The 27,601-nt window shown below is 32.5% G+C and overlaps 1 protein-coding gene across 1 annotated transcript in view; it reads right to left on the reverse strand.

Annotated features, from left to right (window-relative positions):
* Positions 1-13,290: 13,290 nt before the first annotated feature.
* LOC145256281 (uncharacterized) overlaps positions 13,291-27,601 on the reverse strand; it is a 25,282-nt gene continuing 10,971 nt past the window's right edge. Inside the window, exons 4-6 of the mRNA XM_080114965.1 lie at positions 25,667-25,756; positions 21,434-21,571; positions 13,291-14,543 (exon numbers count right to left, since the gene is read on the reverse strand). Coding sequence (XP_079971091.1) covers positions 14,349-14,543; positions 21,434-21,571; positions 25,667-25,756 — 423 coding nt within the window. The 3' untranslated portion in view covers positions 13,291-14,348. The remainder of the gene's footprint in view (positions 14,544-21,433; positions 21,572-25,666; positions 25,757-27,601) is intronic.

Consider the following 27,601-nt stretch of genomic DNA (forward strand, 5'->3'; position numbering starts at 1 on the left):
ACTTGGATGTCTTCAAGTCCAACATAAATAAATTACTGATGAACCGCCCCCTTAAGTAATGGCACTTTATCAAATCTCCAGTTCTAACGAATATTACAACACTACCTCATTGATTACTGTACACACAATAACCCTTATCCTCGAGTGGCTTCTGTTGCTTCGAGTGGGCCTTGGTAACTGATGCCCTCCATGTAATATATATATATATATATATATATATATATATATAAAATGTTTATTTCTTTCGAATTCATCGTTATCATTTATACATGAAAATTATGCGTTCTTGATATATCATTTTCTTATTTTGTGATGACATATATATATATACTCGAGTCTACGTAAATACAGATTTGCTCAAAATGGTGTAGGATCCAATCCCATTGGTATACCTATCTTTTGGAGTAATATTTTATTTCTAATTTGAAAATAACATTCTTTAATAAAATAACTTATTTATAAGTCTTTTTAAAATACCTTTAGAAACACTAGTTTTGCTATTTTTATTTTTGCACCAGGAAGCTGTAGAGTTTTAAAAGTCTATATATTTTCCTTTGCCACCTTCAACAGCTAAATCCACATCTACTTCGTTTATAAGTATTTCGTGCTGAATTTTTGTATATAGCGTACTAAAATCATAAGTAGTTATAGATTTTGCTATTCTCCTCGAATTTATATTATCTAATTTTTCTTTCACTGTTTGTGAATTATTTACTACTGGAAATACTACTGTAGAATTTTCTTTTCTGGTGGAAATTATTTAATTGATTTATATGGTAATTAAAATACTTTAGATATAGTTTTACTCAAAGGTTTAGTCATGAATGTTTTTGAACCTACAATAAACCTAGCGCTTACTGGATTTTTGTGCATTTTAGCTATCCGATACATAAATGGAAGTTTTTTTGTCTAACTTAAATCCTACTCTTTCACTAATATTGAGAATAATGCTATCTAAATTAATATTACTTACTTTATATGTATCTGAAACGTTACCTGTAATTCCTACTTCTATCAATAAACGTTGTATATAATATTTTTTACATATAAAAGCTATATTATTTGCCGAGTTAGGATTAGAGTTATATATATATATATACATATATATATATATATATATATATATACACTTGTATGTATATACTAGCAAAAGTACCTGTCGTGGACTGGGTTCAAAAGCAGCCTACAGAAAATGGACTCTGATTCATGAAAGTATGATAGGTTATGAAAAAGAAGGGTTGTAAAGAGATAACTTCGAATTTGAGGGCATCAAAACAAAAGCAAAATATGATGAAAGTAAAAATAATATAGATAAACCCCATAATTTATTATATCATACCTGTTCACACTGAAACACTTATCACAATATTCTGTGGATCTATATTAAAAAAACCTTGTTAAACTTTGTGACATATTTCCATTCTCTGCAGGTCAGGCGCGAACGAACACCCCATAATTTTATTATACCATATTTCTTTAAACTGAAACATAATTATCAAAGTATACTTACGCAGATAAATATGCAAAGTCTTTATTAAGGTTTATGCCTATTTCTATTCTATGGAGGCCAGGCGCAAACTCCACAATTTTATTATACCATCCCTATTTAAGTTAAAACATACTTATCAAAGTATTCATATGTACATCTATATCAAAAGCACTTATAAACTTTTTATTTTTAATTTTTTTTATTTCCATAATTTGTGAACCAGGCGCGAATGCAGACCCCAAAATCTTTATGAACCACCGTTCTGCCATATCAAACATACCCATTCCTGTGTCTAGATACATCTTCTATCATTATATGTAATCAGTTTTTTTAAAATAGTCAACCATATAGGAGCCTATTCATGACCAGACACGTACACACACACATACACACACATACACACAGACATTCAGCTTTATCTATCTATCTATATATATATATATATACACTTTCGAATTATATTCATCTTATTTTTATTTGCAAATTTTGCTCCTATTATTCTATGAGCCGCCCCCCTGTTGTTTGAGCTTTGCTACCTTATCCAGATATGGTAAAAAAATGAATGCCTCATTCTTTCTGCTAAAAACATACCAATCCCTACGAAATGTCAAAATCATTAACCTAACTTGCCTTTCTTCTAAACCCATGAATTTTTAAACCATCCTAATTCGATTATAAAATCAATAGTTCCCTCGGAATTTCTAAGCAATCAGCGGACAAAGAATCTTTCGACCAAAACTCTACCTTTTTCATAAGCATTATTGAATTCAGAATACACTGAGAAGATTAAATTCACCTTACACAAAGTCCGCTCGAACCGCCTTAACTCCGTAATTACACATAATGACACGAAAATGAACAAATCTAAACTCCTCATCCAATTTATATAGTAATTTAAATAACTTCCTATAGCAATTACATCTACTCAACAAAATACCCCCACCATTTTCTTCCACGGAGCAATCTAAGAAAGAAAATATCTGGTTTAACCCTTTTTAGCAGTAACGTCTTACCAAATATACCCAGGGAATTCTTTAGAATTGTAGAAACCTCATTTAAATGCCCTTTGGATAATAATTGCATAATTTACCTAATTTTTATAATAGTAATCATACAATTTAGATTCACCGAACACTCGTTAAAATCCATACGTATATTGGCTCACAATAATTAGCATCCGCATTTATTACCATGTCTCTCCAATGAATAAAAAGGCTACAGCATTTTCTACAGTGATGAAAAATCTTAGGACTAAGAACATAAGCTTCTCCATTAAATGGTCAATACTATAAAAAAAACTACATCCTACACACCTTGCGCCAATTATGACCGGATTGTATAGGGAAAGCCGTAAGCATTATTACCTTACTAGACTACTCTTGACCCGTTGGGTCTGTATGTTATATTAGCTACGGCATTCATGTATCAGCGTGATACCTGCGACGTAAAGAAAATAGTATATTTTTTTACATAACAGAAACATTTTTATGAAAGTATATTAAAATGAAAAATCACGGACGGATCACTCAAATCCTCCCTATTCGTGTAAAGTTACCTATTTTTCTGAATAATCGCTCAAAAATCGAAAATTAAACATAATTTTCCTACGAATCGAACGCCGACGAAAGTCATTTAGCAGCAAAAACGCACATAGACCTACCGATGAGAAATATAAGAATGAAAACCCCATATTGGAATCCTTCAACCAAGTTATAAAATCTAAAAAAAATAATTAATAAAACCTAAAGCAAAAAAAAATAATACCTAAATAAATAAATAAATAAAATAAAACTAATATTGAAACAGATTAGTAAATGTGTCAACAAATTCACCGTTCTCACACAACTGTTTTGTATCTAGAAATGTAAACAAAAAATATAAAAGAAGGAAGGAAGGAAGGAAAAGGGGCGGATAGAGAGTAGTAGTAGTAGTCTTAGCTTTACTAAAATTCTTAATATTTTTTGTCAACGGGTTAAAGTTATTTAGTTGTAAGAAAATAGCGACAGTATAGTTGTAATAATTTGTTCAACCTCAGTTAGTAAACATGACAGGGTATCGGTGGCAAAAAAATGGAGCAACTGCACATACAGCTAGAGCAACAATGCAGTTGTTAACTGTGATGTTTCAGGATCGAAAAATCTCTTGAAATTTCGATGTTGAATGGCCTCCACGTTCATCTAATTTGACAGAACTAAACTTTTGGCTTTGTGGATATCTTAAAGACAAAGTGTATGCAAATAAGCGTCGAAAAATCCAAGAACTTAAGGCAAACATACGGAGGAAATTCTGTCCCTACAACTTCCGATGTTAAGAACTGTCATAAAGAATAGCTTAGAAAGAGCTCGACTTTGTAAAGCCGAGAATGGAGGCTACTTAAGAGACATTATCTTTCGCAATTCAGTCGGAACATATTTCCACACTATAAACTATGTAATAAAAAATAATTAATTAAATATAGTCATTTAAGTTATTTGATTTTCAAACTGTAAAGTGACTTATGACCCAGCTTATATATATATATATATATATATATATATATATATATATATATATATATATATGTATGTATATATATATATGTATGTATATATATATTCTTTTATGTATATATGTAAGGCACTTTAAGAATACTTACGAATGGAAACTGTCTGTGAGTTATAACTAATGCAATAAACTAGCGTCGTATGTAATTTTCACGATGTCCGCCTTTCTAGATTATGATATATTCGTCCGAATTCAGCGTGTAATAGTTCTTAATTCCCTTCATTCCTGTTGTAATTGTTTGGTGGCCCTGTGTTAGTGGTTTCCTGGCTCTGTTCGAATATGATCAACAAGAATTGTTATCTTACATTGACAATTGCGTTAGCATAAAGCACTAGTGTATGTAGATAAATTATTATTTAATTATGAACAATTATTTTCATATTATTTTTATTGGAATTCATTATTGGCCGTGGCGCAGTTGATAGAGACCTTGAATTCCTATGGTTCCAGATGAGCATTGTCTGAAGATAACGGTTTCAATCCTACCCAAAACCGGCCAGAAGCTTACTTGGCCTAAACGTGGTGAGACGACAACAACTACGGATGGAAGTGATTGCTGCGAATGCAGTTAGGAGATTCGAAGTTCCTGTCCGTCGCGGTTACTACCTTACGAAGGCCAGAGAAATAGTTGGCCGTAACGTCGTGAAACAACAACAAATACAGATGAAAATAATAGTCCGCAATAAAAAACAAAAAATTAATTGATATAAACATTTTCATTTTCAGAATCCCGAGCAATATTTACGTATTTACAAAAAAAAAGAAGAACGAAGAAAAGAAACTCAGGAACCTGACATTAGTCCGATTATGCTTTTCTATCAAAACTTGTACTAAAAATTATCTCCTGTCGTGCAAGCTTTGCTTTAAGAAAATTCTGAACCTTATTCTTTGAATTTTGACGTCGGTTGTGAGGGATTTCAATCATTCATCATTCATTACAAAAATAGTTTTATGAAAATTTCAAATTATTAAAAAATATAACAGTTTCTCCAAAGTTATTGATTATTTTTATTTTCTTAGTAAATATATAATGATTATTTTTATTTTATTAGTAATATTTAATGATTATTTTTATTTTATTAGTACAAATTTAATGATTATTTTTATTTTATTAGTAAATATTTAATGATTATTCTTATTTTATTAGTACAAATTTAATGATTATTTTTATTTTATTAGTACAAATTTAATGATTATTTTTATTTTATTAGTAAATATTTAATGATTATTCTTATTTTATTAGTACAAATTTAATGATTATTTTTATTTTATTAGTACAAATTTAATGATTATTTTTATTTTATTAGTAAATATTTAATGATTATTTTTATTTTATTAGTACAAATTTAATGATTATTTTTATTTTATTAGTACAAATTTAATGATTATTTTTATTTTATTAGTAAATATTTAATGATTATTCTTATTTTATTAGTACAAATTTAATGATTATTTTTATTTTATTAGTAAATATTTAATGATTATTTTTATTTTATTAGTAAATATGTAATGATTATTTTTATTTAATGTTTTTATCGTTTTATTATTTTTATTTTATTAGTAAAATTTAATTATTTAATTATTTTAATTATATTAGTTAAATTTAATGATTATTTTACTTTTTTAATAAAAATTTAATGATTATTTTTATTTTATTAGTAAAAATTTAATGATTATTTCTATTGTATTAGCAAGAATTTAATGATTATTTTTATTTTATTAGTAAATATTTAATGATTATTTTTATTATATTAGTAAAATTTAATGATTATTTTAATTTTATTAGTAAAATATAATGATTATTTTTATTTTATTAGTAAAATTTAATGATTATTTTTATTTTATTAGTAAATATTTAATGATTATTTTTATTTCATTATAAAATATGCAATGATTATTTTTATTTTATTAGTAAAATTTAATGATTATTTTTATTTTATTAGTAAAATTTAATGATTATTTGTATTTTATTAGTAAAAATGTAATGATAATTTTTATTTTATTAGTAAAATTTAATGATTATTTTTATTTTATTAGTAAAATTTAATGATTATTTGTATTTTATTAGTAAAAGTGTAATGATTATTTTTATTTTATTAGTAAAATTTAATGATTATTTTTATTTTATTAGTAAAAATGTAATGATTATTTTATTTTATGTTTTTCAGAACGATACTAAACTCCTCCGACAATTTTTGGTCTAAACATTTGAAACTTTAGATATAGGTTTCTTGGACATGGATCTAATTTTATACATTATTTGAGTCCAAAACAATAAATGTTAAGGAGTCATAATAGGGGTAAAAATGAAAAAAAATTGACCTTTGCGGTCTCTACCAAATTACTCTGACAATTTCTGGTCTCCACATTTGAAATTTTACATAAAGAGTATTCAGAGATAAGGCAAGCTTTTTAATCGTTTTGTGTCGAAAATTTCAGCTACCAATATATAAATGCATGTATGTATGTTTGCATGTCTGCTTAAAACGTTTTGAAGCCCGACCCTTCAGGCGAATAATACCGAAAAATTACTAAAAAACACTAATTTCTTCACGTTCAACTGGACACTTTTCTACAGGTAGGGGTCTCTTTTTTCGACGATATTTTCGAAAGTCATCCTCTCTTTTCGATTGGCTAGCCTTAATTTAAACCTACGTAACTTCCGGTTTGGCGGTGGTCGTAACAGCAAAGACGTCATGTTTTTCCCCGTTCTTTTCCTCCATCGCGGTACGGGTTCGAGCCTGCCTTCCTACAACCACTTTTTCTTTGCTTAACACACACCTCCAAACACCCGGGAAACGCCGCCATATATATATATATATATATATATATATATATATATATATATATATATATATATATATATTATGTTGAATAGTGGAGTATATATTGGCACAGCAGATATCGGGGACCCATTTATACCGGAATGACATTTATATCGGAGGAGGGAATGCATTATTAATGATTAGGGGGGGGCAGACAATTAACACTTGAATGGTGTTGCACAATTTCATCTACATATGATAGACAAAAACATATTTTCCTTTCGGTTGTAATGACGATGACGAAGACAAGTTTACACATATAAATGATGATGCTTTATTCGACCAGCTGATTCATTGAGGACAGGAAATTTAAGCCATTATGATTAAATAGTCTTATCTTTCCTCGTCGTCATTCTCCGACTTTGACAGTTTAACACACTCAACCCCATCTCAATAAAGATTGATTCCACATATGTATATCCAAACACGCTTTGGCAAACAAAGAAATTCCTAAATGAATTATTCGCTATCTAACCTATTTGTTAATCATTATTTCCAATTTGTATTGTCCATTTGTATAACTGAGTGCTGGACTGACCACAGATTGGTCAGGGCTATACTGATACTACACATTGCGCCACCCCAAGGAAACCGACCCAAAACTGTTAGGCCCTCCTACAATGTTGCCAGGCTTAACGACCCTTCCTATCAGGCACGATTCCAGCAAGTGCTAGATGAGAAACTCCAAGATCATGTGACCATTGAATGCAACACGAAGAAATGGGCCTCTTTCAAGAAATCAGTAAATGAGACTGCGAAGAAGTCCTTGGAGCAAAGACCAGAACCCATGAATACTGGTTCGATGAGAACGACAAAGGGATCAGAGAAGCCATACATACCAAAAACAAGGCTCACATAGAGCTAAATGACCCGTTATTCATCTCCAAGCATGAGAAGTTCAAGGCCCTCCAGGCCAAAGTTCAGACCGATCTCCGAGCAATGCAGGATAAGTGGTGGCAGAACAAAGCAGCTGAAGTCCAGCACATCTTTTTCACCTGTATGCTGTCCCATGCTGTCCAGGATTTGAAGGAGTATCTACATTCGTTAACGCTTGGATAGCTCCCTCTTCGCCTTACGGAAACTCACAGCAAAGACAAAAAGCTTGAAAACTCTCACCCAAGAGGTTCTCTTTGCCGATGACGGTGCACTAGTGGCCCATACAGAACAAGACGTGCAGCAGATGCTGGATCGCTTCTCTGGGGCATCCAAGCTCTTCGGCTTGACAATCAGTCTTGGAAAGACGGAGGTGCTCCATCAACCTGCACCATACTCCAACCCTCCTCCTCCTCCAGCCATCACCATTGACGACGCACCAATTGCCAACATTAATCACTTCAAATATCTGGGAAGCACCATATCTTGTGATGGCTCCTTGGACAGAGAGATTGACACCAGAATCAGCAAGGCAAGTCAGGTACTGGGAAGACTTCACAATCGAGTGCTCAATGAACACAACATCAACCTATCTACGAAGCTGAAGGTCTACAATGCTGTGGTCCTTACCCCTCTGCTCTATTGTTGTGATATATATATATATATATATATATATATATATAGAGAGAGAGAGAGAGAGAGATCAGGGACATAAGCTACAAGGGTACTATGTGGGGATGTCGATTCACGTTACACTTGAACTTCTGCATGTCAGTACAGTTGGGGAAGCAGGAACTCGGAAGAGGGAAGAGAATTCCAAAGTTTAGCAGTTCAGGGGAAGAAACTACTGGAGTATAAGGCTCTCTTACATCTAGGGATCTCTACTGTAAAGGGGTGGGATTTAGCTGCTTGTCGGGTGTGTCGGGGGTATTTACGTCGAGGGAGTACAAGTGCTTGCAGTTCGTCAGAGCATTCACCGTAAAAGTACTTGTAGAACAGGCAGAGGGATGCTACATTTCGTCGATAGGAAAGGGGCTGAAGTTTAGATGACAGTTCAGGACTTATTAGGTTGGCGCCTCTCTTGTGAACTGTGTCTAAGAGCGAGAAACTATTAGCAGATGCACCAACCCAAATATGACAACAATACTCCATACATAGGCGAATCGTGGCCTTAAAGATGTACAGGATACTTTGGGGCGTTAGTAACTTTCTAGCACAGTAGAAAGAACTTACCTTCTTCGCAGCGGTCCTGTAAATCCTCTCAATATAATTGTTCCAACTCATGCTTCCTGTGAACGTTAGGCAGACGAGTTTAAAAGATGTACTTTCAGATAAAGAGTCTTTGACCATTGCTATTGGTGAAAGAGAAGGTTTCTTGTAATTATTTAAGGAAACAAGTTTAGTCTTTGCAGTATTAAATGTGACCATCCAGTTTTGTCCCTATTCCACTACAGATTGGAGGTCATCCTCTAGTGTTTCTGCCATTTGTTTAGATATGTGTTCATTTGTTTTCCTGTCGTGTCTGTTATAGAGATTGGTGTCATCAGCATGTATACCCACCTCACATGGAATCTTGTCAGGGAGGTCATTTATGAATATTAGGAATAATAAAGGCCCAAGGATAGACCATTGATGCTCTCCCGCATTTATATGATATTGTTTAGATGTACGACCGTCGAGAACAATCTGGATATTTCTCTTATCTAAGAAGGATTTAAATATGTGGTCTTCCAGTATTACCGTATGATCTGATTTTCCTGAGAAGATCTTCATGCCATACCCTGTCAAAAGACTTAGATATATCTAGAGCTACCGCTCTACTCTCCCCTGCTTTTTCTAGTGAATGGTATATATGTTCAGAGATTACAGTGAGGATGTCTGCAGTGGAACGGGCTTGCCTAATTCCATATTGTTGGTCGGTCAGAAGTTTAGCATTTGTAAGGTTTGGACTAGAGCTTGGTTTATTATGGACTCAAATATTTTGGCAAAAAGTGGGAGGTCAATGAGGCGATAATTTACTGGGTCAGTTCTTTCGCCACAATTCTTGAAAACTGATACCACAGAAGCAGTTTTCCAGCAGGCAGGAAAGCAAAATTAATTAAAGCATTTGTTGCAGAGTTTGGAGAGAACTGGAGCTATATCGGCGGCGCATTTTTTTTAATAGCACAGCCGGGATGAGATGCATAAGTGTCAAGCTTTCTTATGATATTGGATAGTGAGGGAATTGTTGATTGCCCATTATTTACTACACTGTTGTAGATTTTCCAGAAGTCACGGGTTCCTAATTTCTGTGCTTCGATGCATTTTTGGTGGTTTCAGTAAATTCTCTCTTAGCTGTCGCTATTTCTTTCTTATAGTTAATTCTGGCTTCTATATACTTCTCTCTGTTTGAACTGGACTTATGTCGGTTAAATCTGCGGTACGCATGCTGTCTTTGCGCAATGGCAGCTGCACAAGTAGAAGTAAACCATTGGGGAGAGTGGGGCTTGCTATAAAATTTTCGCGTGGGAACATGTGCTTCAATTGCCGTTTTGAACCATTCAGTGGTCTCATTTGCGCACTGTTCAGTAGGAAGTGAAATATATATATATATATATATATATATATATATATATATATATATATATATATATATATATATATATATATCAGACGCAAACCCAAACAAAACCAACTTTCCTTCTCCCTTTGAGGCTTGCATTTACGAATATCCCCAGGTTTAGAACTCATTGAGATTACTGTGGCATGGTAATATATTAAATTTTCTTGGAATAAAAAACAACAGTTTACCAAACTATTTCCTTTTTTTTTAAACATATCCTACAATATTTTTTACATTTTTTTGTTCTTTCTTTCTTTATTCTGAATTAACATCGGTCACCCCCTTTCTCTGTTGGTTTATTCTTTAAACAATTTTCTTTCAATTTTTCCATCTGTTTATCTTTGATAAAATACTATACTTACATACAAAAAGAATATCGGTTAAAATTTTTACTTTTCCAGATTTTCCAGTGCGTGTTCATATACATGTCTATAGTAAAATTTAAGCCTCATGTTTTTCCTACTGTCATCCATCCAAATTCCCGAGTTCGACAGACACATCCCCGAGTTCGACAGAAACATTCTCGAGTTCGACAAGATTCCTGAAGAAGGTCGGAGGTTACATCGACTGAAATGTTGTAAAAATCACACTCAAGATTAGAATAAATCCGATGAATAAAAATACAAATAACCAATCCTCATCTCAAAACTTCAGAAACGTCATAATAAAAAAAACACGTTTTAATATTTTGTCATCATTTAATAAAAGTACTTTTAAATAAATAATAGAGTTTCGCCTTGTGTAGTTATATTGTAGATATAAAAATAGGGGATATTTTTAAGAGTCGGCGAACTTCAAATTAATAAAAATCATATAAAAATATTTTATTATACAAATATAAGATTTATTAATTACGATTAATTTTTGGCATTTATAATTTAAATCCAATTTCAGGCCCTCGCAGCTCGTGCGGTGCTGAATTTTCACAAAAGCTACAAATTAAATAAGGTTCTATAACGTTGTAATGTTGTCTTCCAGGTAGTCTATTGTATCTGATTGATCAACGTAGACATGAAACCTTATATACCTTTAACGAAAACAATCTAATGTTATTAAATAGAGCGAGCGAAGTAACTAGTTTCAGGTTCAATGAGAAGTAACTGGTTTTCGGATTCAATGCTTTTCTCAGTAAAATTGATCGTATCATTTTCAATCTGCAGACGCTGCTCGAGTGTCACACACTTTATGGTGAATTGCCAAACAAAGTCTTACTAAATATAACCGATAGTTGCCAAATCTGCAATTAAAATGCGTAGTATAATTATGTATAATTACAACAAAATTTATTGTTTCACAAAGGAGTGCAGATAATCATTAAACTCCTTTCCTTGGCTCACCCTAAAGAAAATGCTATTAGCAAAATAGATATGATAATCACGAAATTTCCATTCATATAATTGCTCTATCTAACATATTGAGCTTTCTTTATCTGTCTGGGATCGTCTTATAAATATTTATACTAATTGTTATTTAGAGTTTATACTTACAGTATTATAGTACCTGTATTCTTACTGTACTTCAAGATTTAACTTACACACATGCATACATATATACATACATACATACATACATATATTTATATATACATGTATGTATTAACATATATATATTTATGTATATAAAGTAAATATATATCTATCTATCTATCTCTCTCGCTCTCTCTCTCTCTCTCTCTCTCTCTCTCTCTCTATATATATATATATATATATATATATACTAGCAAAAGTACCCATCGTTGACTGGATTCAAAAACAGCATACAGAAAATGGACTCTGATTTATTAAAGTATAATAGGTTATGAAAAGGTAGGGTTGTAAAGAGATATCTACGAATTTGGAGGCATCAAAACCAAAGTAAAATATGATGAAAGTAAAAATAAAATAGATAAACCCCATAATTCATTATACCATACCTGTTCACACTGAAACACTTATCACAATATTCTGTGGGTCTATATTAAAAAACCTTGTTAAACTTTGTGACATATTTCCATTCTATGGAGGTCAGGTGCGAACGACCACCCCATAATTTTATTATACCATATTTCTTTAAACTGAAACATAATTATCAAAGTATACTTACGCAGATAGATATGAAAAGTCTTTATTAAAGTCTGTGCCTATTTCCATTCTATGGAGGCCAGGCTCGAATGCAAACCCCACAATTTTACTATACCATCCCTAAGTTAAAACATTCTTATCAAAGTATTCTTATGTACATCTATATCAAAAGCACTTGTAAACGTTTTTTTTTTTTAATTTTTAAATTTTTTATTTCCATACTTTGTGGACCAGGCGCGAACGCAGATCCCACAATTTTTATGGACCACCGTTCTGCCAGATCAAACATAACGATTACTGTGTCTCGATACATCTTCTATCCTTATATGTAATCAGTTTTTTAAAATATTCAACCATATATGAGCCTATTCGTGACCAGACACACACACGCAGACATTCAGCTTTATATATATTATATATATATATATATATATATATATATATATATATATATATATATATATATATAAAGTAAATATGAATTATAAAAACGCATATTTGTTAAGGCAAATATTCTTATAAAATGGTGAAAATTGTTATGAATAATAAGTTCAATGAAGGTATATTGTAATATTCAGAACATGTATATATTGTAAATTTTATTTCAATTACTATAAAAATTTAATCAACAATCATGAGTTATTCTAATTAATAGGTAACCAGATTTTAAATATATTTTTAGAATATCTATCTATCTATTAATCTTTATATATATATATATATATATATATATATATATATATATATATATATATATATATATATATATATAGTCTGGTACGCTTACCTAGATTTAGAGTTGTTCATTTTAGAAATTATAAATATTTAGAGTGGTTTATTTTGGATATTATAATTAAATCTTATATATATATATATATATATATATATATATATATATATATATATATATGCGCGTGTGTGTGTGTTTTAGAGGCGAAATTTAAATTTACAAATAAATATCCTTTAATTGAAGACTTGGATACTATCGGTGATTTTGAGTTCGGTTTAGTTTTGCAATTATTCAATTATTTGAAAACATACCCGAGCAGCATTTACAAATTATCCAAATTCATTTTTAATGTCATTTTGATGCATTTCATGAACGAATAATTTCAACAAATAAACCCGATAACCGTCCACCTCGTTTGTGCGATTAAACCCATTTAAATTGTTTTCTCTGGCACTATGTTAACTTCTATTTACCCTGGTAAATCAAACAATATACTACATGGAACACAAAATTCGAATTATTATTTCTGAAATAAATTCTTATTTAATGCGTAGCATGTGTGAAAAATTGGACATCTACATAGACTTTAAATTGGATTTAAATTATAAATACGAAGAATTAATCTTAATTAATAAACCACATATTTCCATAACAAAGTATTTAATGTGTTTCATTAGAATTAAAATATCGCTGCCTTAAATTTCGAACCTTTTATGTAAGAGAAAATGTTCCAGTAAGGGAGAAAGTTTTACGGGCGGTTCTAAAAACAGGGAAGAAGTTGAACGATGGTTATGGGAGAAAGAACTGGTTAGTGGACGGTCTTAAAAAAGGGGTGGTTAGGAAAAGATTTATAAAGGCAGTAGGTTAAAATTTTGGTAAAGGCATTCAGTTGGGGAAAAATTTATAAAGGCTGTAGGTTCAAATTTTGGTAAAGGCATTCAGTTGTGAAAAAAATTATAAAGGCAGTAGGTTCAAATTTTGGTAAAGGCGTTCAGTTGTGAAAAAAAACTTATAAAGGCAGTAGGTTCAAATTTTGGTAAAGGCGTTTGGTTGGGAAAAGATTTAGAAAGGCAGTAGGTTCAAATTTTGGTAAAGGCGTTCAGTTGGGAAAAGATTTAAGAAGGCAGTAGAAAACCATTCCGAAAATAAAGGATCAGTAGGGAAATGTCTCCAAAAGTGTTGTAAAAGGCTGTACCAAACAGTCTTGCCATGGAGTTAAGTTTTATTATTGAGTCTTTGTTGTCTCGACATGTTGTTGGTAGGCAGGTGGATGGGAAGATACTGCCGCATAACCTGACGTTTCGTATTGCATTGTTCCGTTAACTGTGTGGTTGGACATGGATTGGTACGGGATTGTGTTTTGGCCCGATACTGTACTGACGATCTGTTGAAGTGGTGCTTGAAGGATGGTTGTAGCAGCCTGAAAACATAAATGAGGAGGATAACACATTAATATCAAATATTAAAATCTAATATATTAACGGCTATATGTCTGTCTGTCGGCCCCTCTCTAACGGTCTGTTTTATGTCTCTATATTTTCAAACACTATCTCCTCCGAAACTAAGGGTTGCAGAGTGGCGCTCGGGGGCTCAAATGATTGGATCTTTTACGGGACGTTCTTTTATGGGTCTTTAGATGTTTAAAATAGTTTTAAGGGTTCAAAAATGGGGCAAAATTGAAAATAAAAATCGTTAAACATTTCGTACATTCATCTTAGTTTATTTTTAATTTTTTAAAATTCTTAATTGGCTTAAATTTTTAATTGGTTTAAATTTTAAATTGGTTTAAATTTTTAATTGCTTTAAATGCGTATCATGTTGGTATAGTGGCAACGTCATCAGCTTTTAATTATTTTAGCTTATGTCACATAAATATTTAAGCTTTAATTTTGAAAACAATACTCTATAATAATATATACGAAATACGGGTAAATTAAAATACCATATTTTAGCGGACTTTACGCACTAGCAAAGCCGCCCCCAACTTTATTAAATAACGTATTAATGCATTCGATCGCATTGACGATATCTGCTGTTTTTCTATCAATCTGAAAAGATGATTATTTTTTAGACCTAAAGAAAAATAGAAACACGCATTATGCCACTCAGGATTTCTACAAAGTTATGACGGCTTCGCTCGGCAGCTGAAAGAAATAACCAGAAAAGGCCGCGTGTTCCTACATTTTTAAAAAGCTACGAAAAGAATAAACATTTACCCTAGCTGTAATCCTATGCCTTAACCTAACTTTGATCCTTAACCTAACCATACTCTAAGCCCTAACCCTAATCCTAAACCCTAAGCTTGAACGCTAAACTCTAACTTTGACCCTAAACTTAGCCCTTACCATAAATTTTAAACCTAACCCTGGCGCTAAACCTGACCTTAATCCTCTTCTACGCGATTAAAATTAAATTTTTATTTTTTAATTGGATTTTTTGGGGATGAGTAATTTTATATTTATTTATCTGCGGACTGCTATCCTTCATCTTATCCTCTTTTTTATTACATTTTCGCCCCAAACAAGGCACATTGCCATTTTAGTGTAGGGGGCTGCTATCAGGAGCAATAACTACTGGGGTACTATGTAGAGATTTGGGCAGCAACATGTCGGTTCACGTTACACTTGAACTTCTGCATGTCAGTACAGTTGGGGAAGCAGGGATCTAGCAGTCTAGCTGTTCTGGGGGAGAAATAACTGGAGTAGAAGGGATCTATACTGTGTGGGGCCGAGATTTAGCTGCCTGCCGGGTGTGTCGCAGGTGTTTACGTCGTGGGGGGCACACATTAACTGCGACAAGATAGGAATGCTGAGTTTCTCAACTTTAATTATAAGTAAATACTGCCTTCCATAGTTGTTGTCTCACCACGTTTTGGTTAACTAATCCTCTAGCATGCTTTGGGTAGGATTGAAACCACTATCTTTAGATAATGCTCACATGGAACTGAGAGCGTCAACGCCTTTATTTACTCCGCCACTTGCCCGTAGAAGGTCAGCGGATGAGTTTGCAGAAACGTGGTGAAACAACACCTATGAAGATTACGATTACAGTTCACAAATAAATATTTTTTTTATTGTTTCCAATTTATTAAAAAGCCGCCGCTTATTTTCGAATTAACTAAAAAAACCGAGAGTGCGTTCGTTCCACAACGTTGTTACTGGCCTTTTCCAGTTATTGACGTCACCCGATGGCAAACATCTTAGTATTTTTTTTCGAGGCCAGTACTTACAAGCAATCTCATAACGCAATCAATCCGCTGGATTAGACACAATTAACGATTAAGTTAGCTAGTGTTGATTCTGATAAGGGTCACGCGCGTACATGATAATCTAAATATGTCAAACAGAATAGTTGCCAATATTGAATGAGAAGGGTAAGATGAGGGAGGGGCAAAGGTACATCCTGGTAGACAAAACAGAGCTACGATGAAGAATGACGTCACGTTTTTAAATGAAAAAAAAAAACTAATGTTCACAAATCATTCCATCTGGGAAACCGTGCGAACGAGATACCGCCAATAATGTAGAAGACTGATTATCTAAGTGAATATTGCGGATATCTGTCTGTCCGTCGAGCACACCCAAGTAAGTTAGTGGACATCGCGAGTCGTACAATGCATAAACACTGAAAAATAATGTCGCTGCTAAGTTTTTCATAACAAACTCACCGTTTATCATCAAACAGAACAAGACATGCCACTTGACTGAATTATTGTGATGTGCAACATTGATTCGAGTATGCTTGCCACAGCTACGGCTGTAACCGTCTGTATAACAGTCGGTTGTTTTATGTTTTTATCGGGAAAGGCATTGTTTTATACGTCATGATTGAATTAGTGGTAGGAATACGGATTTCGTCCTGCAAGATTAATTGCAGATGTGCTCATGTGTTAAGCGCAAAATTCACAACCTTTCGCTATAATTACATTTTTGTGTATTTGCTTTTAATAGTTTTAAATGTAAATGATTGATGAAAAGATAAACATAATGGAAAGTACTAGTTGGGTTGTGGAATAATCGATGGATATATATATATATATATATATATATATATATATATATATATATAAAGGAGATTAGAACAATAGTCTAAAGAGTAGAGTGTATTCTAATGTAATAGTAAATTACTAATTTAATTAAAATACAGGAAAAGAAAAAGTGCTCGTTGTAATTTAGATATATAATAAGCTCGATAGATAAATATCCTAGGGCTAATTTAATATTCAGTAATGTGATTGATAATTTAAAAATCAAATTAGAATTAAATTAAAAATCCATTTCACAAGAAGGTACAACAACAAAGTCAATAATTTGTACGATCGTTTCGGAAAACAATGTTTTTATTGTGGTAGATATTAAGCCACGGACAATAATTTTTACATATAGTATTTAAAAAAAAACAAAGTTTCCTCATCAACAAATAGACTACATTATTTTTATTTTACATGAGCCTTGTAGGGGACATTTATTTTTTTCTTCTACAGTTACAGCCTGCTATAGTTTGTATATTTGTGTTTTGTAGCTTATTAATTTTTTATTGTTAGAACTAATTATTTTTTGATGAAGGTTTGGCATAGTAGATTAAGACACTTTGATTGTATAAATATATATATATATATATATATATGTATAATTTAAAGGAGATTAGAATAATAGTCTAAAGAGCTAAGTGTATTTTAATGTAATAGTGAAATTACTAGTTTAATTAAAATACAGGAAATGCTCGTTGTAATTTAGATATATAATAAGCTCGATAGTTAAATGTCCTAGAGCTAATTCAATATTAAGTAATGTGATTTATAATTTAAAAATTAAAAAAAACTTTTTTAAATTTAAAAATCAAATTTTAATTAAATTAAAAATCAGTTTCATAAGAAGGAACAACAACAAAGTCAATTATCTATACGATCGTTTCGGAAATCCGTGCTTTTTATTTGTGGTATACATGAAGTCACGTAGAACAATTATACATAGTTTTTTTGGTAAGCACGGTCTCCTCATCAGCAAATTTAGGAGGATTTCTATTGAATTGAAAAGACACCAAAAATAAACCTAGCATTAAAAGTAAGGCAGATGAATCTTTTAGTTTTTCTTTTTTTGAAATCAGGAACTGTATTTAAAGTAGTCATTTAGATGTTTGCTATAGCTTTTTATTTTATTGAATGATTCATTCGTTTAACAATTCTGTCTGTGTTCGTTTACAATTTCACGTCAACTGATATCTGAGCTTGAAAATGAATGCCCTGGAAAAGTCACTTCTAATTACTGCTTAGTTTTAAAATATGCCAACGAAAAAATGATTTGCGTCGATTTTAAATTGTACTTCATTTTATCGTAAATTGAACGCATTAATAAGAAAAAATAAAAAATAAAATAGTAAGGTACAATTAGGATCCACATCTGGACTTATTAAACACAGGATCTCTACGCTTAAGCACTCCTTCAAAAATCTTTCCTTGAAAAACCAGACTTCTTTATCTAAACACGTTTGACGATTTAATGATAGAAGTATTCCCTTCAATTTAAAATGGGAAATAATAGGATCTTATAAAGCATATATGCACGGGGACAAATTCTGGACACTTTGTAGATATTATGCCCTTAATATTTTAAAATATAATGACACTAAATCTATTCTCTTAAAAGACGAAATTCTTACGGGATGCATTCATAAACGCTTGTTTAGCTTTGACGAATTTTAGCCACCATAAATCATAAAATTTTCTTATTACTAATCTATTTTGAACGTCTATAATCTATAACTTAATAACTATTTTTATTATGGATTTATTACAATTAGTATTATTATCTATATTATTTTCTATTTTATTTTATTATCTATTTCATTTTGAATTTATATGTTTTTATTAATATTAATTTTTATTATTATTATAGTTACTGTTATAAATAATATTATTATTTAATTACGGCCAAAAAGATGAATGGTATTACTATTACTGATTTTATTAATATTTCTATGTTTAAAACATTATATAAAAAATAACTAATTTTAGCAATTAGTGATTAGCTCCCTTTGAACAATAAAAGTTTCTTTATTTTTCTCTTTGAGTATCATTTTTCAAAAATGAGAGTTATCCCCCTTTATAAATAAATTATTTAATTTAAATTCAAATATAGCGTTTTCAATATTACTTGGTAATATTACTTTTATTAGCTTTTCCTTTGAAGTTTGTATAATATCACCATTTAAACCATTCATAAACTACATTAAACAACATGCCAATGAATGGATTGACTAAAATACTTACGGGCTTTACAGGCGGGCGAATAAAAGGTATATATAGTTTTATTAGAAATATTAAAGATATCCCCTCTTAACCTTAATTTCCACTTGATTTTATTTTTATTTCATTTTATTTCACTTTGTTTATCAACATGAGAATAAGTAACTGTTTTTTCTTTATATTTTAAATATGTTCTGACTTACTTAAAAAAAACGCTTGTTTTATTTTTGGTGTCTTTAAACACCTACCCACTCTTTTTGCTGATGAGGAGACTTGGTTTTATAAAATCAAATGATAAAATTATTGTCCAAGACTTATTGTCTGTCTCAATAAAAACGTCGTTTCGAAACGATCGTACAATTTATTGATTTTGTTTATTCTTTATTTTTAAACCGATTTTTAATTTTTAATTTTTATTATAAATTATGAATCATTTTACTCAATATAAAATAGTTCTAGGTTATCTATGCCTATCCAGCTTATTATATATCTTAATTAAAACGAAAACTGTTTTCTGTCAATTGTATTAATGCATTTACTAATACATTAAATTAAACACCGCTTTTTAGACTGTTGTTCTAATCCCCTTAATATCTATATCTATAATATAAAGCTGAATGTCAGTGTGTGTGTGTGTGTGTGGGTGTGTGGGTGTGTGTGTGTGGTCACGAATAGGCTCCTATATGGTTGACGTTGACTATTTAAAAAATAAACTGATTACATATAATGATAGAAGATGTATCGAGACACAGAAATGGGTATGTTCGATCTGGCAAAACGGCGGTTCATTAAAATTGTGGGGTCTGCGTTCGCGCCTGGTCTACAAAGTATGGAAATAAAAATTAAAAAATTAAAAAAAACGTTTACAAGTGCTTTTGATATAGATGTACATTAGAATGCTTTGATAAGTATGTTTTAACTTAAATAGGGATAGTATAACAACATTATAGGGTCTGCGTTCGCGCCTGGCCTCCATAGAATGGAAATAGGCACAAACTTTAATAAAGACTTTCATCATATTTTGCTTTGGTTTTGATACCCCCAATATTCAACCCAAAATTACAACCCTTGCTTTTCATAACCTATCATACTTTCATAAATAAGAGTCCATTTTCTGTAGGCTGTTTTTTTAACCCAGTCAACGACGGGTACTTTTGATATATATATATATATATATATATATATATATATATATATATATATATGATTATTTCCACAGTCAGACAATGTTGCAACTCACAAGAGCCTAGAAAGCCAACACACCAGAAGTCCAAGACTCGAGTTTTGCCCTTATTTGGGCTCATCAGTTAGACCCATCATAACTCGAGATGTGAAACACGATCCTCTTTCAGGCGAGCATTCTACTAACTAAGGAAATAAGCCACACACACAAGAATGTCTATTAACTTACACAGATCGAGCAACCCCCGTCATGGATCCGATAGTTGAATGAACCTCTCTCATACCGAACAAGAGATGTGGTTATCCAACCAGCTATAACCCAATTCGACATCTTACGAGTAGGAATTTTATACTCGTAAGAACGATGCCATCACGACACGCTAACCTAACAAGCGATCAGCAATAGTATCTGTAGAATGCGAAAGAATATATAATTATTTCCACAGCCAAACTACGTCGCAGCTACTTGTGAGATGTCGGATTGGGTTATAGCTGGTTGGATGGCCACGTCCATTGATCTATGTAAGTTAATAGGTGTTTGTGTATGTGTGGTATGTTTGCTTAGTAGGTAGAGTGATCGTTTAGCATGCAAGGAGTTCAGGTTTCAAATCCCGAGTTCGGATGGGTCTAACTGATGAGACAAGATAAGGGCGAAACTAGAGTCTTGGACTTCCGGTTTGTTTGATTTCTTGGCTCTTGTAGCTGCGACGTTGTCTGGCTGTGGAAATAAGTATATATTCTTTCACATTCTGAAGAATATATATATATATGTGTGTGTGTGTGTGTGTGTGTGTGTGTGTGCGTGTGTATAGTACTCTCAGTTTGTTTAATTTAAGTAATAACAGAATGTAAAAAATTATAAAGAGAAAAACGTAAAAAATTACGTGAGTTGTGGTAGAACAACAGCAGCAAATTGAGGAAGAGACAATGGCCAGAATAAATTCCAGAACTGAAGTCGCTATTCCAAAGCCTGCGATAGTGAAGTAACTATCCTCGTTGGTAGTGGGATATTCCCTGTCAGCCTGTAAAAAAAAGTTAGAAAACGATTTAATCATCACAGGCCAATACATCTTGTGGTGCCTAAGGTTTATAAGCTGATCTAGGCTAATTTGAAAATCACTTGTTTTTTTTTTCTCATTAGTTCAAGTTGTTGAGATATTTCATATTTTATGATTTTGTTACATACTGTTTGAAACCCATTATCTCCCTTTAGTTACTCTTAACTAAAAAAATTACTTTCATCCTAATTTCCTCTTCCGGTTAATCTTTACTTTCATTTTTGCAACAACTAACGACACACCACACCTGTTTCTTATTTATCCGCTCACGTTCCCCACATCAATTGCATATTTTACTTATTTGATACTGGATAATGTGTGTGTTTAAATTTGTCATGCAACGTGACATTTCATGTGAAAGTTATTAACGAATTTATTCAGTCTCTCGATTTCTTCATTTTCTTACCCTCGTTTACTTTCTCATACCCACCATTATGTCTCTTTCAGTTTTTTTTAATCTTTAAATTAATATATCTGTGGATTATATACTAGTCTTCAGGGTCGTTATTTTTAGAATAGTTTGTCTGACTGTGAAGCGTGGGTACGTGCGACAACAGTACATTCGGCGTATTTCCATATACATTCTAGCTTCATAATTATAATTGCAGGTTCTTATTGTGATGTATTTTATGTATTATGACATCATAAGCTTTAAAGTAAAAGTCAAATTTGCTACACAATTAAGTACGTAGTAAGTAAAAGTGGACACTGAGTAGTAAATAGGCCTACTGTTTTGACATATTTTTGCTAATTTCTACGTCAAAATAAAGTTTATGCTCTTAATGTTAGGAATGCATTATAAGTCTTTATTTTACTTTTGTTGCAGATTTTTGGAGTAAATATTAAGCATGGCTACACCATATCCTTAGATAATATGCTTAAATAATGTAAACGTGTTTGCTATATTTGTGAGGGATATACGTTGCAATCAAACAGTAAAGGAATCAGTGAATTGATGAGTTTTGCTTATCTCCCTTACTTCCAAGTAATGCTGTGTTATCAAGATAATCAAGATAAGGGAGGAGTCCTCATTCTAGAAAATCACTAAAACATCAATTAATCGACGATCATGTCTATGCTGAGCATTTTTCACAACTTCAAGCTTTAATTGTGAATATTTTAGTGTGATTTCATGAATATGCCTTTACATAAAACTATTGTTTATTCGATTTGCCTATTTTTAGTGTAGCTATCGACTTCCTACTAATGGGGTATACCATAGCAGAAGAACTAGACTTGATAGAAAAAAGTGACAGCATTTCTGGAATCAGTGCCCTCAATTTAGATAAAAAACAGTTGAAACAACAATGTCAATTTTATTTGTTGGCCAATGTTATCAAATTATCTAGATTTAAGTTCACTTCGAGTAAAGATTATATGAATACCCAAATTTGTGTGCGTATACATCGGTATTTTATTTTCAATATCTACTCATACTGTTCTATTTTTGTTTATCATTTAACCAGATTGGCACAAGGCGGTTGTTGCGTAGAATTCTTATCTGTGCAAACTTTACAACCGACTTTGAACGACATACAAACAAGATCACACTAAAAAGAATAAAAGAGTGTTCACATTTGTAGAAAATATTTAAATAAAATTTTACAATAAGTATTGCATCAGAGCCGAGCTCCACTCTTAAACAACGGAATTAGAATTGGTTGTGTGTTTTGTATAGTTTAAAGGGTGCACGCGAAGTTGTATATTTTTAGAAGATAAGAAAACTTTAAGTAAGTAGATACTTAATAGTCTACAGTGAATTTATTGTCGGGCTTAAATGGACCAATATAGATTTTAAACAAAATAAAAAAAACAAAAAAATTGTAGAAAATATGAAATGTTGCTTTGATTAATTCAGAAATAAATGTAAAAAAATAAATTATTAAGACATTTGGGTGGAATTTGTGAGTGAACTATTTACGATAATTTGATCGCCATATGAATCGTATTTTAAAAGTGCAATGATAACAGATATTTGTTAAACTGCCCCTCAAAATAAAAGCAATTGATCAATATTTTCACTCTCATGATTTCCTCATTTTCCAGCCGACACATATCATTAACCCTTATCTTTGTCTTTTTCTTTCGTTTTGTTTTTGTTTTACGGCATATCAACCCTTTTCAGGTTATCTAATGCCGGATCCAGTAATTTTTAAGACATTTTTTTAATAGAATATATATTTTTGTTTTTTCAAGTCGGTTTCTATTTAACCCATAGTTGGGACCCTAACAAGTACTACCACTCCGGTTCAGAGTGGACCTGGAAGCAATGGCAATTAAAGGGTGGCTCCACACTCCCCAAAGCCCACAAGCAGGGGCCTCACGATCGGATATAGTTTAAGGTCATATACAGGACCACTTATTTTTGAGTCGTTCCTGATCTTGATAAGCTGTGTCAAAAGAGAACACCAAACAACAAAAAATACAATAATAATAATAATAATAATAATAATAATAATAATTCTGATTTCGCTTATGAACGTCTCTCTAGAAAGGGATGGGATTCATTTCCAGAGGATTTCCCTTAATCCCGGCTTCAAACTAAGAGCTTCAAAGATCAAGGGTTTTCCTAAGGATGTTGGTGGTACCTTTAATTGCAGAGGTTTGAAATCCGCCTAAAACATCGGGGATTCGTAGTTTTTTCAATTGTCCTTCCAGACGACTTGATACTACTCCTAGTGTACCAATTTCGACCGGGATACTTTGCGTTTTAACTCCGTGTATACACCTTATCTCCAAGGCCAATGGAGCATAATTGCTCAACTTCTCATTCTCATTCTCTCTCACATTCTTGTCCCAGGGTACTGAGAAGTCTACAATCTGCCAGTTTTTTTTAGACTTTGTCAATGACGACCAAATCCGGACGATTATGTTCCAATTGCTTGGTCGTTATGACACTTTTGTCCCACCATACCTCTACCTTGCCATCCTCACTTGTTCTCACTTCATCAGACACCTCCTCAAACCATTTTCCAGCACACTTCACCTCAACCCTCTTACACACCTCCCAATATATCCGGAGTTCCATGCGATCGTGTCTTTTGCGGTACTCTCTGTGCTAGTCCACTACACCCTGCTGCTGAGGTGTTACCACAAATCCGGCATTCTGCAGCAATTTTCTCTCATAGAACCACTTTTTTGAACAATCGTGTTCCTAATGCTTGCTTTTGTGCTGCACAAACAAAAGCTTCAGTACTCTTAGCAAGATACTTAGCTCTAAGCAATTGCCATGATCTTTCATCAGCCACTTCTGCTATATACTGGAAGAACCTTCCATGCATTTTCTTTCTAGACAGTTCCTCTGCCCTTTCTCTATCGATACGTTTCACATAATCAGCCTTGGTCTCGCACACCTCCACTTCATTGGCCACAACCTTAATAATAATAATAATTGTGATAGCATCGGCTAGTGCTACACCAAATGATCGTGTGTTCTCAAGGAAAATGGAAGAAACGAAGAGATATATCACTACTCATGTTGAATATTGGAGTTTGGGGTAGACTTTTTGCCACCCAAACTCCGCGGAATACCAAGTTAGCTGCCTCCCCACGAGAGCAGAGTTATACACTACGTCGTTTTTAATGTGGGAAAAATCCAGTTCCCCCAAATAGGGGCATTATGGATAGCACCGCACATAAAAAGTCTCAGTCATGAAGTTGTCTCCTCCACTGACCGAGGACAGAAAAGGTTTAGTGTAGCATCAGAACATATGCTACGCTGTGATCTTAGCCTGAATACCAATGGTTGTTGTCAGAAAAAAATCTATGCTAAACGGCTGTTGTGACAATGAAGATTCATTCGAAATCGTTACCGAAAGAGGTTAAGGGCATTGGTAATCTGGGGAAACTTTGCTGTTATTATGATTTCAGGGAACACTACAGGTTGTTTATTGATAGCGATCGCTAGTAATAACATGTATGATAGCTCTTCGTGAGTGTATGATTTTTAAAAAAACATGAAGAAAAAAAAAAGAAAAGGAACTTGCTCTCATCCCAATAGCATTATTAACCGTAAAACGAAAAAGGAAAATGTAAGAAAATTTAAAAAAACAACTTTACCCCAGTAATTAGGATTCCTGTAAACAACCCGGATGACAGCAAACAGAAAAGACAAGCTGACAAGATGGCAGTCACCATGTAAGCGAACCTCTGCAAAAAAGAAATAGTTTTCGTTCAGATAAATTCCTATTATATATTAAGGTAGTACATTGTAAAGTGCACACGGAACAAAGATTTGTAGATAAAAACCAAAGAATCGTATAACAAGTGTTGAGAATGCTGACGACGTTCTTCGGTGGGTGAATAGACGGGTGGAACGATTAAAGTGCGGCACTAAAGAAAACAACACCCCAACTTTATTTTAAAATCTTATTGTCAAAATAAATCAATGTAACTTGATTATGTAGTAAAACTGACATCTACATCTATTCAATGTAGCCGCCTTCAGCCTCAACCACGGGTCCCGAACTGGGAGCATGCCTTTTTCACAAGCGCCAGCGGCCATGAGACCCAAAGATCGGGACTTGAGTTTCACAATTATTTTGTGATTACCTGTTGAATATAACCGAACCCAGGATTAAAAACCAGCGGGATTCGCCTTCTCTGCAAGTGACTCAGGGTTCGAATAATAATTTCACGAACTGCACCTGTCCACCAGCTACCGCGCTTGCGCTATTTAATCCAATTAGGTTATTTTCGTTTGGAGACATATAAAATCTCACGTCTGCGCTAAGAGGTAATGAACAGATGCAACACTTTATCAACAGCCAATGGTCGACCACTACGCTCATCATCTGCAAAACTCTCGTCGCCGCCACGAAATTTCTTAAACCACCATTGTACTGTGCGTTAAGGTGTGGTTCTGGGCCAAACGTTTAGTTTATATCACAAGTTGCTTCAACAGCTTTTCGGCCTAGCTTGAATTTAAATAAAAAATTATGCGAATTTTCTTTTTTTTTTCAATGATACATTCAACGTTCTGAAAGGAAAACCTAATGGTGCTAAAACGATTGTAATTAAAACGATTAGATAGAGCGAAACACGCCTTTTCTGCTATATCCAAGCTTCAGCTGCATATCGAGTGTTTATTATATCGAAAAGTTATAGAATCCTTAAATACTTCTTTGATCCCATATATATATATATATATATATATATATATATATATATATATATATATATATATATATATATATATTAGTGAGGGGAGGATTCCAATATTTTCCCCGATTCCGATACAATTACCGATTTCGATTCTTTATAAATCTCTAATTATTTAACTATAAGATTGTCATTTTCCCCGATTTTCGTAAAAACACATGTTAAATATGCAGACATTTTCCTAAACGTCAAAAAACATTTGTTGGGGGGGGCCTACCGATTTACCTTTACTGATAATTTAAAATCAATAAATATTTATTATTTTATCATTATTACCAGCAATTGAAGATTTCGACTTAAAATAAATCAAATAAATAAAAACAATTAAAAGAATCGTTTTGGCATCGGAAAATAGGCATACATTTTTCCGATTCTATTAAGCCCATGATGAGATTCCTGATAGCTTCCCAATTAAACTTTTTTATAATACCTCATTGTTTTGAGCAATGGCTCTTCAGTTTTGAGTAGAGACTTTAAGGCGATTTCTACTATTACCACAGCGTATAAACATTCCCGAGTAGGCTGTGAACATTTGTCACATAATCATCCTGAACTGTTGTTAGAAATAGATCTAGAAGTGAGACATGTGGGTCTTGCCGGAAATGTAACAGTCTGTGATAGGGATGGGATATAGAGAAACTATGTGTTGTGCTACAGTAGAGAATCCAAGCCAATTACTGTGGTGGACATTGAAGCCAGTTACTGTGGTGGACATAGAAGTGTAAGCCATTTTTAGTTTCAGATGGTTCGCTGTTACACACAAGTCCTGGGAGGTGACTTGTTTGTAGTAGGCAGTTCCAGAGAACAAAACATTCTTACCGTGTCGAGACGGAA

The sequence above is a fragment of the Euprymna scolopes genome, chromosome 32 (genome assembly GCF_053919585.1).
Source record: "Euprymna scolopes isolate OS-2025 chromosome 32, ASM5391958v1, whole genome shotgun sequence".
NCBI lineage: Eukaryota > Metazoa > Mollusca > Cephalopoda > Sepiida > Sepiolidae > Euprymna > Euprymna scolopes.